This window comes from Crinia signifera, chromosome 3 (assembly GCF_055691185.1).
Source record: "Crinia signifera chromosome 3, ASM5569118v1, whole genome shotgun sequence".
NCBI lineage: Eukaryota > Metazoa > Chordata > Amphibia > Anura > Myobatrachidae > Crinia > Crinia signifera.
In genome coordinates this window covers 180,823,898-180,835,898 of record NC_139219.1, presented here as the reverse complement: position 1 = coordinate 180,835,898, position 12,001 = coordinate 180,823,898, and the positions used below count along the sequence as shown (strand labels likewise).

Sequence of the window (12,001 nt, the reverse complement as noted above, 5' to 3'; positions counted from 1 at the left end):
ATATACGAATTTCTCAATAAATTGAAAAAGAAGAGGCGGCACTCTCAGATCAAAGTGGAAAAGAGTGTATTCAAATCATATTAAATCTTGCAAAAAAACGCAGCCTGTGTGTCAACAGTTTCGGAGCAAACCGCTCCTTCCTCAGGACAATTATATATAATTGATATCACTTTCACAAATAACTGAGGAGTAAGAAAAAATAAAACACCAAAAAGGGCATATTATTATTGATTTATCAGATAAGTACTCATATACCATAAAGAAAGAAGGTGAAATGTGCATATGGGAAATATGTACACTGCTCAGTGCCGCAGCTCTCAGTGCCCACTGAACAAGGACATTCAGTAAAGTATTTTAGGGATGAAAGTGGGAATACACTGAGCATGTGCCTATGATACTGTAAGGAATATATTTACTATAGTGTGAGTTTTCTGAAGTGAGCTGTTGCCCATAGCAACCAGTCAGATTCTACTTATTTATCTAGCACCTTCTCATACCTCCCAACATGACCCTCTCTAGGAAGGACACAAGCCTTGAAACGGGAACTGACTCCATTGCCTCCCCATGTTGTATGCTTTACCGGTGGCAGATGACCCGCTCATTCAATATGCACTGCGCCGGGTCCCCACCCCTTGCATATCTAATGAGCGGGGACCCACGCAGCTCATACAATATGTCCTGTGACATCAGCCGCCTGCCCGCCAGCCCATCCATGCACCCATGGGAACGCCCAGCGTTTTCATGGGGACGCCTCTAAAAATGCTGGGCATTCCCATGGTCAAGCCCCATGCCTGCTGCTGTCCGCCACTGGCCCTCCCCGATGTTTGCAAACAGCTTGGAGACTATGAAAGACTCCAAAGCCATTTGCAAAGGGGGGACTGCACATTCGCATAATGACCACAGTCCCCCAAACATCGGGGAGGGGGCCAAACCTGCATTATTGTGAGGGAACTAGAATCACCCGCTTCATTTTCACACAATCTTACCAGTGTAATTTTAATCAGTGGTGCCACAAGAGGGGTGTCCCGATTTTGCGGGATCGTACCATTTTTTGGGGACGGTCCCACATCCCGGCAAGGGCCGGCAGTGACCGCAGTGGGGGGGAAGTAGTCCCTCCTGCTTCCCATTGTTCTGCTGAGGAGCACTGGTGAGTAGATGCTGTACGCATTTGCACAGCATCTATTCACAGGAAGCAAAGGAACAGGGTGCATGGCCAGCAACTCACACAGAGCTGGCCATGCCCCCACAGTGTAAAAATGCGAGCATGGCTTTGCAACCTTGGACATCCTGTGGAGCTATTCCTCCTTTTGTCCGAAGCCACACTCATGCGGCGGGCCACACCAGGGACCGACTGCGGACCCCTCAAAGTAGGGAGGTATGATAGTGTAGGAGCTGATACTGTGCACAGCTTGCTGCATCTCCAGGAACCTCTGGAGTGACTATTACAGGGGTCTGGAACACAAGGCCACGTCCCCTATCTGCAAAGCCAAGTTCCTTTATGCCGGCGTACAAAGAGCATGTCCGTCCGCACTAGGTGTCACTTAGGTAGAGACGCCACAACCTTGAATGTAGATTTCTTCTAATCACTTGTATTTTCCATTAATTGTCTGTTTACATTTTTGGGTGATGTGTACAGTACATATACAAACCAAAGTTTACCAAACATGCATTTTTGGTTTGATTAGGCTATCACCACAGCAGGAATTACTTTCCATGATCAGCCATGGCACAGTGAATGCTTCGTATGTACTAGCTGTAAGAGGAAGCTGGCTGGAGAGAAATTTACATCCAAAGATGAGGAGCCTTATTGCTTGGATTGCTTTAGTAACCTTTATGGAAAAAGATGTTCTGGTTGTCCTAAACCTATTTCTGGTAAGTGTAATATAACCATAGCCATATGCTTGCCTGGAGTATAACTCATCCACTATATGTAATTTTGCTGTAGTAACAGTGTTTTAGTATTTATTATATTCCCTCATTATGATATGCCAGCATATCAGAATTTCTTCATAACAGTTTCAAAGTAATAGTTAACTTTGTGCTCCTACAAACATAGACTATGATGTAGATGAAATTGGCATCACAGTTATTCAGCCTACAACGTGTTAGGTGAATTCTGACAAACTAAGTTGTATATAGTATATACTGTGTGTGTGTGTGTGTGTGTGTGTGTGTGTGTGTGTGTGTGTGTGTGTGTGTGTATATATATATATATATATATATATATATATATACATATATATGGAAAAGATGGGGGGAGAGAAAAGAATGCAATATATCAAGGGGAAGGGAGAAACAATCAAGGGGCACAGTATGTTAAAATATGGTCTAGCCCAGTAAGAGTATTTTTCTGTGATAAAATTGCTTGAAAGTGTACTTAGCTTTCTTAGCAGTATAGGTTCTAGCCCAATTGGAGTGCCTTGGAAAGAAGTATGGGGGAACGAAGTTTAAGTCCAGCGGCTCAATAGCCCAATAGCCCAGGAATTTTTATATATATATATATATATATATATATATATATATATATATATATATATATAGTGTAGGGAAAACAGCTGGCACTCACTCGGTCTTTGTAAAATAAATCAGCCTCACACAGGTTGTGGTCCTGACGTTTCGGGATTTGACTCCCTTTATCAAAGTGACAAAAAGCAATGTGCTTTTTGTCACTTTGATAAAGGGAGTCAAATCCCGAAACGTCAGGACCACAACCTGTGTGAGGCTGATTTATTTTACAAAGACCGAGTGAGTGCCAGCTGTTTTCCCTACACTGCATATCTCCCCGAGTGGGCACCCCGGCAGATGACATCGGCTACTTGAGTGCCGGTCCTTCCAAGCGCTATATATATATATATATATATATATATATATATATATATATATATATATATATATATATATATATATATATATATATATATATATATATATATATTCAAATCCAATGTAATTAGAGAAGTTTGAATAATTACACTTCCCTGCTTGGACCGGTAAAACCTTCAATTGGTCAGATTCCACAGAATGCAAACTGCTCATCTTAATTTGACAAAATATATTGTACTTCTTTGAACTACAGGATGTATTATTACTCTTTGGTGTAGATTTATTGTCAGACATATTGCACATTTTTCTGTCCATTGTGGTCGCAGATTCTGCTCTCACCTCGTGCAAGCAGATTGCCTTCTGGAGATAAAACAGTGGTGTAACTCCCCACACATTGGAAACACTGTCCAGCTGTCAGAGGAATACCATGTCTACCATGGGAAGACAGATCTCTCTCCCTTAATTTCATAGAGATTTGCTACAGTCACTCCTGACTCAAGCAGCACCCTAGACAGGGGCGAATTGGTAATTAAATCCAGCCTGGGAGAAATCCCAGAGCAGCCCGGGGAGGGGGAGATGGGGTGGTGTGCGGTGCTAACAGGTTGCTGCGAGGGTTTTGACAGAATGTGCTAATGGTTTGCTTTGGGGGTGCTGCTAATGGGTTGCCGTTGACTTACCAGGGCAGGGGGAACAGGCTGCTTCTGTCTAGTGGCAGCAGGGAGGTCAGTCTTGCTCCGGCGGTGGCAGGGATCCAGGGAGGATAGGAGGAAAGCATTACTCCGGCAGGGTAGGACAGCATGCATAGCCGCCATCTTTATCACTGGCTGCCAGTCCCAGTCGCCCTCCTGTGGTTAGCTCCCACGGCTCCGGCAAAAGAATTTGTGTATAATATGATTATATTTCCTATATAAGGTAAACATTACAGGTCATTATGATGAATACCAGTGTTTGCTTGGCAATTTTCACACCTTTTTTAACAAATTCACTTGGCACGCAAAATATTATCAAATTTATATTGATGCTTTTATGAAATTCACTTTGACAGTAAAGAAGATGATATTTAACTATTCCAATCTGAGTGTTGATTCAGATTTACCAACCGTTTATGTTTTAACTATCATTATACCTATTGTCTTGAATTAATTATCTTCTCTCTGAGAGAGTCATATACTTTATGTATTGATGCTGAGAAAAATACAGTCATCTTTTTTGTATAAAGTACTGTAAGACAGAGGCTGCTAGTGTCAGAATGAAACATGAAGAGCCCACTGGGGGGAAAGCAGTGGTATGGGCCCTTGCTTAAGGGTGTGGTCTGTCTTCAAAGGAGGTGTGGCCAGACCATTACAGAGCGGCTGGTTTGGGCCCCTTGATAAATATATATCTATTAGGATTTTTCCCCTTTCTCTCTGCGTATTGCTGCTATCTATCACCCACCTGGACTTCCCAAAACCTAAATTTCTGGAAGAATTCTCTGCCTGGCTCCCCCACTTATCCTCTGACATCTCCACCATCATCCTGGGTGACTTCAATATCGCTATCGACAGTCCACATCCTTTGCATGCTTCCAAAGTCCTCTCTCTAACCTCTTCTCTCGGCCTCTCCCAGTGGTCTGACTCCTCTATTCATGAGAAAGGCCACTGCCTTGACCTTGTTTTTACCAGGCTGTGCTCAGTCTCTGATTTTATTAACACTCCCTTACCTCTCTCTGATCACAATCTCATTACCCTCTCGCTCTCTCCTCCATTGCCCCAAGCTCACTGACACTGAAATCATGCAAGCCTACTCTAACCCACAGAAATACTAATGCTATTAATTTTCCACCTCTCTGCAACAACAGCTTTCACCAATTTCTACATTTATCTCTCCAGACTCTGCTGTCTCCCACCTGTACAAGACTCTTCAAACAGCCCTTTTTGAAGTGGCTCCAGCTTCCAATTACACCCCTTGCAGGCTTAGATGCCAGCTGTGGCATTCCAAAATAACAAGACAACTACAAAAGCAGTCACATAAAGTAGAACGCCAATGTAGTAAATCTAGTAATATGAGTGATTTCCGCACATATAAGACTATCTACCACTCCTACTGCAATGCTTTGGACACTGCCTAACAAACATACTTCCAATCTCTCATCTCTTCTTATGCCACCAACCCTAAGTGACTTTTTAAAACTCTTCTCTACCCTCCCCCTCCTCCCCCACTGGCTACCAAGATTGATAACATACAAGATGAAATTGTATGCTCTTCTGCAGCATTTAACCTACTTACTTCCCCACCTGAACCCTCTGGCACTTTCTCTTCATTTGAGCCCACAACTGAAAAATAAGTATACACACTCTTATCCTCCTACTCCACTACCTCTCCTCTTGATCCTATACCTGCTCAAGTCATTAAAACTCTATCTCCTGTGCTTATCCCAACCTTAACTAGTATCTGCAATCTCTCTCTTGTTACTGGTACTTTTCCTTCTCTCTTCAAACATGCAGTGATTACTCCCATTCTGAAAATCACAATTCTGACCCTAACTCTCTCGCTCTAACTACTGTCCTATCTCTCAGCTCCCATGACTCTCCAAGCTACTCGAGTGACTCGTTGACTCTCACCTCACACACTTTCTTAACTCTCACACCCTATTAGACCCACTTCAGTCAGACCCTTCCTGGTTCTCATCTTACCTATCTAATTGCTCTTTCAGTGTTCGCTTTTCTGACTCTACCTCCTCTTCACTGCCTCTGTCAGTCGGAGTTCCGCAAGGTTCAGTTTTAGGTCCCCTGCTTTTCTCAATCTATACCTCATCTCTTGGCAATCTATTCAGCTCTTTCAGATTTCAGTATCAAGTGTATGCAGACGATACTCAAATCTATCTACAGTATCAACCCCAGAGTTGTCACCAGAGGTTTTGGGCCGAGTCTCTGAATGCCTTTCTGTCATCTCATCTTGGATGTCTTTCCCCTGTATTCCTGTTAGCCAGTCTGACCATAATGCCTGTATTATTTTTAAAAACATCATAATTATTTATTATTACCAATATAATTAACTACTTGTTTTCTGAACAGGTCAAGAAGGTGGCAAATACATCTCATTTGAGGATCGTCACTGGCACAGCAACTGTTTCATCTGTGCAAAATGTGCAATATCACTTGTTGGCCAAAAATTCCTTACACAGCATAATGAAATATACTGTCCTAAGTGCGGTCATGACATATAGATTTGTAACTGTATATGACATGTATGTGTTCAGCATGCAACATATTAATATGCTTGTGCATGCTGCCTGTAAAACATTTCAATTGTAACAAACACCTACTCACTGTTGTGGCAGCCATTTTGTTGACTAATATCATTCATTAATCCCACAAACGGATGCCTCTACAGTCTGTAGGCAACTGATTATGTGCAGAATTTGTATGTACCTGCATAAGCAAGTCAGTGCATAGTTGTTTGAATTACAGGCAGTAAAGGTTTTAATAATTATAATTGTTTTCACTTGTTTTTATTAATAGTTTAGTCTTTATTTTGGCGAATTCCTGAACTATAGATGTGAATTGCAATTAATAATGTTTCCTGTCATGTAATCTACCAGTATGCTTTTTAATCTGCTGTATGTATCATTAAAACAATAATGATATTGTAGACTGTTGTACTAATATTAGCTTGACTTCATTAATTGCTGCTAAACTGTTACAATTTTTTTTAATTGAACCAATTAACAAAAGCATATTTCAAGCACTTCCAGTGGGCGGAGCATCATGATGGGCGCTCTTAATTCTCTCTCTGTCTCCCTTACAGTACCTCCTCCATCCTCATTTTTCCCCTTCTACAGGAGATAACATTACATAGACTGGATGGAGATTGTTTTTTGCTTCATGACTAGACAAATACTGAGGAGATTGTGATTTATATAAACTGAGTCATGTCTACCATTTAACACTATGCAATGTAATCTCCTTACTTCATAAATGGGTCCCTGCCTACCTCACATTAACCACATATCTATCATAATGTAATATTGTCTACACTTTGACTCAACGTAAAGTGAATATTTCAAAGGTCCCTACATACTTACTTACGTGGTATTTTGTTATATTTCCTTCCATACCTCATCTGTGGTATGGAATAATTTTTTTAAATAAACCACAACATCAAATCATTGTAAAACAAAACAAAAGTGGCCACAAACCACAACAATACAAAAACCCACTTGCTCACACTATGTCTTCACAAGAGGACTCACAACAAAATGCTGGTCCCTCCTCTCCAGCTTCTGACATTTCTTAAGATGAACCCCTCTTTATATGCCAGTTGGACAGAAAAATAGATGACATTCAATCGTCCATAAGGGTACAATTAAATTCAATACAATCATCCATTGACACTATCTTGTCTAAGGTAATCATATCAATGATAACTCTGTCCTTACATTACAAAACAAATTAGATCCCACATCTAAAAGAAATAGGGTCCAAATTGGATGATCTAGAAAATCACAGCATTAGATGTAAACCTTGGTTCGTAGGAATCCCCAAATCGATCAAGGGTCAGATCTAGCAGATCCCCTGAGCGTAGCCCTCCATAAATGCACTACAGGTCCCCACCACAAATGTCACTGTTCACATTTGATGTCACCGTATTGGTCCTGAGCATGGCTCAAACTCATCCTCCCCCAGGCAGGATATTGCGAAGCTCAAAGCTTACTGAGTCAATTAGAAGCAGGCCCTTAGTAAGGGTTCTTTAGTGAATGGTGTATAACAAATTAGTGGCATTCTGTTTTTAATTTTATTTTTGTATCTTCATCAGTCATTCGGAGGTGTTGTTGGTGTGTATGACCCCTAGCTGAAGAGACAGGTAAATTAAAATGTTTTATAGCTTCCACAGGAGTTTTGAAAAAGACTGGTTTCCCATTTATGATGAGTCTTAGCCTAGCTGGGAATTTTAGAGGAAATCTGTATTGATTATCATAGAGAAATTTGCAAATGGGAGTGAATTCTTTCCTTTTAGAGATTCAGCTGCTAAGAAGTCTTGAAAAATTAACACATTAAAGTCTCGTAGATTAAGAGTATTTATTTTGCAGTATGCCCTCAATATATTCTGTGGAGACTGACTTGTACTTGAGTGCTTCTGGACAAAAAAAAGACGACTAGCATCATGTGACGTCAGCTGCCTGCCCCGCCCACATTTGTATGGGAACACCAAGCATTTTCATGGGGATGCCCATAAAGAATTGGGTGTTTCCATGCCCCATCACTGCCACCACCCCTGTCTGGCCCCATCCCACCCAGTTTTGCCCCCGTCCGTCCCCCACCTTTGCGAGCGCTATGCTGACTATGCAGGTCGGCGAAGGTGCCCGCACAGTAGCCCTACACATGCACATATAAGAATATGCGCATGCGCAGAGGCGTACCATCGCCCCCCACCGTGCAAACACATGGGGGACCGATGGAACCAGAATCAGACCCTAAGTCTTTCAGTCACAGGTTTTTGTATTTCTTTATGTTTCATAGTTCTGTTTATGTTGTGATGTTTGGGAACCATTAATGTTATAATATATGTAAAATTATTCACATTCACATTTTCTTTATACTGGACCCCCTTCCCTTTTCCCAGGTTTTTTTATCCTCTTCTTTTCTTTCAAATGCTTGGTTGTGAGCAAGAGAGCAGGGAATTTGCTATACATAGAGTTACATCTTCCAGCTTATTGGGACAGGAAGATGACGCCTTCTTACAAGAACGCATCTGCATATTATCTGACTACAGTACAACTGGGATTGGATCAGACTTGTCCGACAACAGACTATACAGTAGGTGTCCCGGGAGCCACTCCAACAAGAGCGGCTCCATCTTTATTAAAAGAAAAAAGATAATCACCCATCTTAAATCTTTAAACCCCGATATTGTCTTACTACAAGAGACAGACTGGGTAGAAGACCCATATTCTAATTTATATGGTTCTTGGATAGGAGACTCATCCTCTTATACCAGTAAAACAATAGAAAGTTGATTATACAAGACAAAACTATTTCAAATGGGAGGCAAATCATGTAAGTTACTGGATTACATTATATGCCAACAAAACAAGAAAAACTCATACAAAGACTAAAATGCACAATTGGCTTCTTAACCTCACATTCAGATATAGCTACACAATTCCATACATTTTTTTCAAATCTTTACTCAGCTACGCTGGAACATCCTCAACTTTCTTCATCCTTATTCTAAGAAATTAAATTACCTAAATTATCCCAATCACAGCAATCATTATTGGAGGCAAGGATAACTGATGATGCCATCGGCACTCTTAAACTTAATAAATCCCCTGGGCATGGTGGTTTAAGTGGTGAATATTATAAAATGTACGTCATACATACGTAAAGTATTATCACCTATTCTGTCCACTAACATCTTATAGAGCAAAATGTCCCTTTTTCAGGCTTTAATGAAGCCTATACTATCGTACTTCCAAAACCAAATAGAGATACTGAAATGGTTGAATCCGACAGACCGATTATGTTGCTAAATAAGGTTTTCAAACTGCTTGCGAAAATAATGGCAGCAAGACTTCAGAAACTTATGTCTTCCCTTCTAACCCACCTCCAACTTGGTTTCACTAAAACTGGACATTCTGTATTGGATGCGAGATCTGCTCTTGTGGCCATTGCTTCAGCTAGAAATTCATAAAACCCTCACAATATTTTATTAAGCCTTGAAACAGAAAAGGCATTTTACAAAATATCATGGGCTTACTTATATAAAATTTTGGAAGGCTTTCGGACCACGCGTTATTAAACTTGTCCATTTTTTCTACAATAACCCAACTATGAAACTAATAATTAATAATAACTTGGGTACCCCCGTTAACCTATTCCGGGGTACATGCCAAAGATGCCCTTTATCACCCCTATAATTCAATTTTTTTATTAGATCCTTTATTTCGCATACTTGACTCCTTCAACAACATTCATGGTATTTCAATAGGTAATAAAAATGCTAGCATTTGCTGATGATCTGTTACTTTTTTTTTCACAACCCTCCAAGACAGCCTTCAAATTGTAATGTCCAAAATATCACAATTTGGCTTGATTTCTGGTTTTACGATCAATTTTCTACTGCATCATCTTTGTCTACCTACACATGGAACCTAAAACTTTACGTGAACCCCGTTACTATTCCTTATCTTGGAATTTAATTACCCCAAAAATCTCTCCTTACTATATAATAACACCAAAACAATTACCAAAGTGACCTCTGAACTTAAAAATTCTCTTTCTTAGGAAGGGCACACCTCATAAAGATGGTTTTCTTCCCTAAAATCTTATATCCACTACAAATTCTGCCTCTTTTGTTATCAACCAAAGACGGGCAAAAGCTTATCTCCACTTTCATAAAATTCATTTGGTCAGGCACAAAAACAAAAATTAGCCTTAAGATACTTAAAAGAAGTAAAAAAAAAAGAAGGTATCATTTTTCCACATGTTCCCTTATATAATATTCCACATATTCCCTTATATAGTAATGCAGCTATATGTCACTATATTAAAGACTGGCTTTTATCATCTCTAATGTTTATGCTGAACTAGAACAGCTACTCACACCTAACATTCAATCTTTTAAGATTGGTCCAACCCTTTAGATATATCCCTACTTCTTCCTAATCATCCTTCCAATCTTTTTTCTACTCTTTAGTGAGAGACTCCCTTTTTTCCATTAAATTCCGTTCTGGTATTACAACACGGAAAAACAGTTTTCACATCTCCAAACGCAAGAAATCCTTTCAGCACTTTCTTACACTCTAAATGTAATGCCTGCCAATGCATACAGGGAAATGACTTATAAATTATTTTATAGAGGATATGTGTCCCCCTCGTGGGCTAATATTGTGGGAATATCTGATTTGAATACCTGTCCTAAATGTTCTCTTTCACAGCAACATTATACAACTGTTTATGGGATTGTGGGGCAATTAAAATGTTTGGGGCCTACTAAAACTGTGTGGCCAAAACCAATGATCTTTCACTCACAATAACTCCTGAATGGACAATTCTGGGTGTTATGTCCTCACTCTCCCACTTAACTCCAAACAACAAATGACTTTTGTACATTTTTGCAAGGGTAGCTCATTAATGCAGTTTGCAACATTGGATCTCCCCAATTCCTCCTTCCATAAAGTTTTTTTAAAGAAAAACTTTTCTTCATATTTAGAATGTCCTGAATTAAGGCAGCCCTACACAAAGAAATACATACCCTATGTTTATTTCAGATTTGGGGGAAATACATCCAATCACAATCTCCTGACATCATCAGACAAATAAATACATGTTTCTCAGTGACTTAGGATGAGTATGAATAATATCTAATACATCCCCAATCCGTCCCCCTGTGAAACACATCTTCACCAAATGCTGACCTCTCCTTTCTCACCAGCATGGTGCTCACTTCTCACTGCTCACTGCTTTATATGGTGCTTATCATTCTCTATCTTCTTTTCTATTACCCCCTTTTTTCTATTTCTTTCTTCGTTTCATTCTATCTTTTCAATATTATGCCATACTTTAATAATTCATACAAATGAAGCTATATATATGTATACATATGTTTATTTAGTAGATCCATTTTATCTGTTAACTTGATTTTTATTCATATATGCATAAAAAATATGAAATGTGGATATTAAACAAATGTCCAGAAATATTGTAATGCTGTATAAAATCTTCCATCTCCTCGCCACACACTCTTCTATTGGTAAGCCGGAACATCATAGAGACATCATAGAGACTTAATAATCATCCTCTGGACTTCACCAGACATAAGGCAATTAACTAGTACATTTTGTTACTATTGCTTGTGACAATATAGTGTTTTCATTATTGTTCCATTATATTTGTCTGTAATGCCTATATTCGATATTCAATAAAAATTTTGTTAACAAAAAACAATAGCATCTTTCAAATTGTTTGAGGCCTTCAGTCTTCATTATGATTTTAATCTACCAAAAAAAGGAGCTGTACATTTTTTTATTTTTTCTTTAAAAACCATTTGCATACAGGAACAATTATTGTAACAAAAACGTAATAAATACTAATGATGGGAACTTTTTTTATAATGTAGTTGTGAGTAACTTCTCTGGTATCGTCTCTACACCATTTTTTAAAGGGAATGCTTGCTTGCTACCCTGATTCAAATAGTA

The 12,001-nt window shown here is 39.4% G+C and overlaps 1 protein-coding gene across 2 annotated transcripts in view; it reads left to right on the top strand.

The window, feature by feature from the left end:
- The window catches only part of FHL5 (four and a half LIM domains 5), a 60,077-nt gene extending 48,319 nt beyond the window's left edge, over positions 1–11,758 (top strand). For both annotated transcript variants that reach the window (XM_083177021.1, XM_083177020.1), the window contains exons 5-6: positions 1,686–1,872; positions 5,877–11,758. In XM_083177021.1, the coding sequence (XP_083033147.1) occupies positions 1,686–1,872; positions 5,877–6,028 (339 nt within the window). In that variant the 3' untranslated portion in view covers positions 6,029–11,758. The remainder of the gene's footprint in view (positions 1–1,685; positions 1,873–5,876) is intronic.
- Positions 11,759–12,001: the final 243 nt, after the last annotated feature.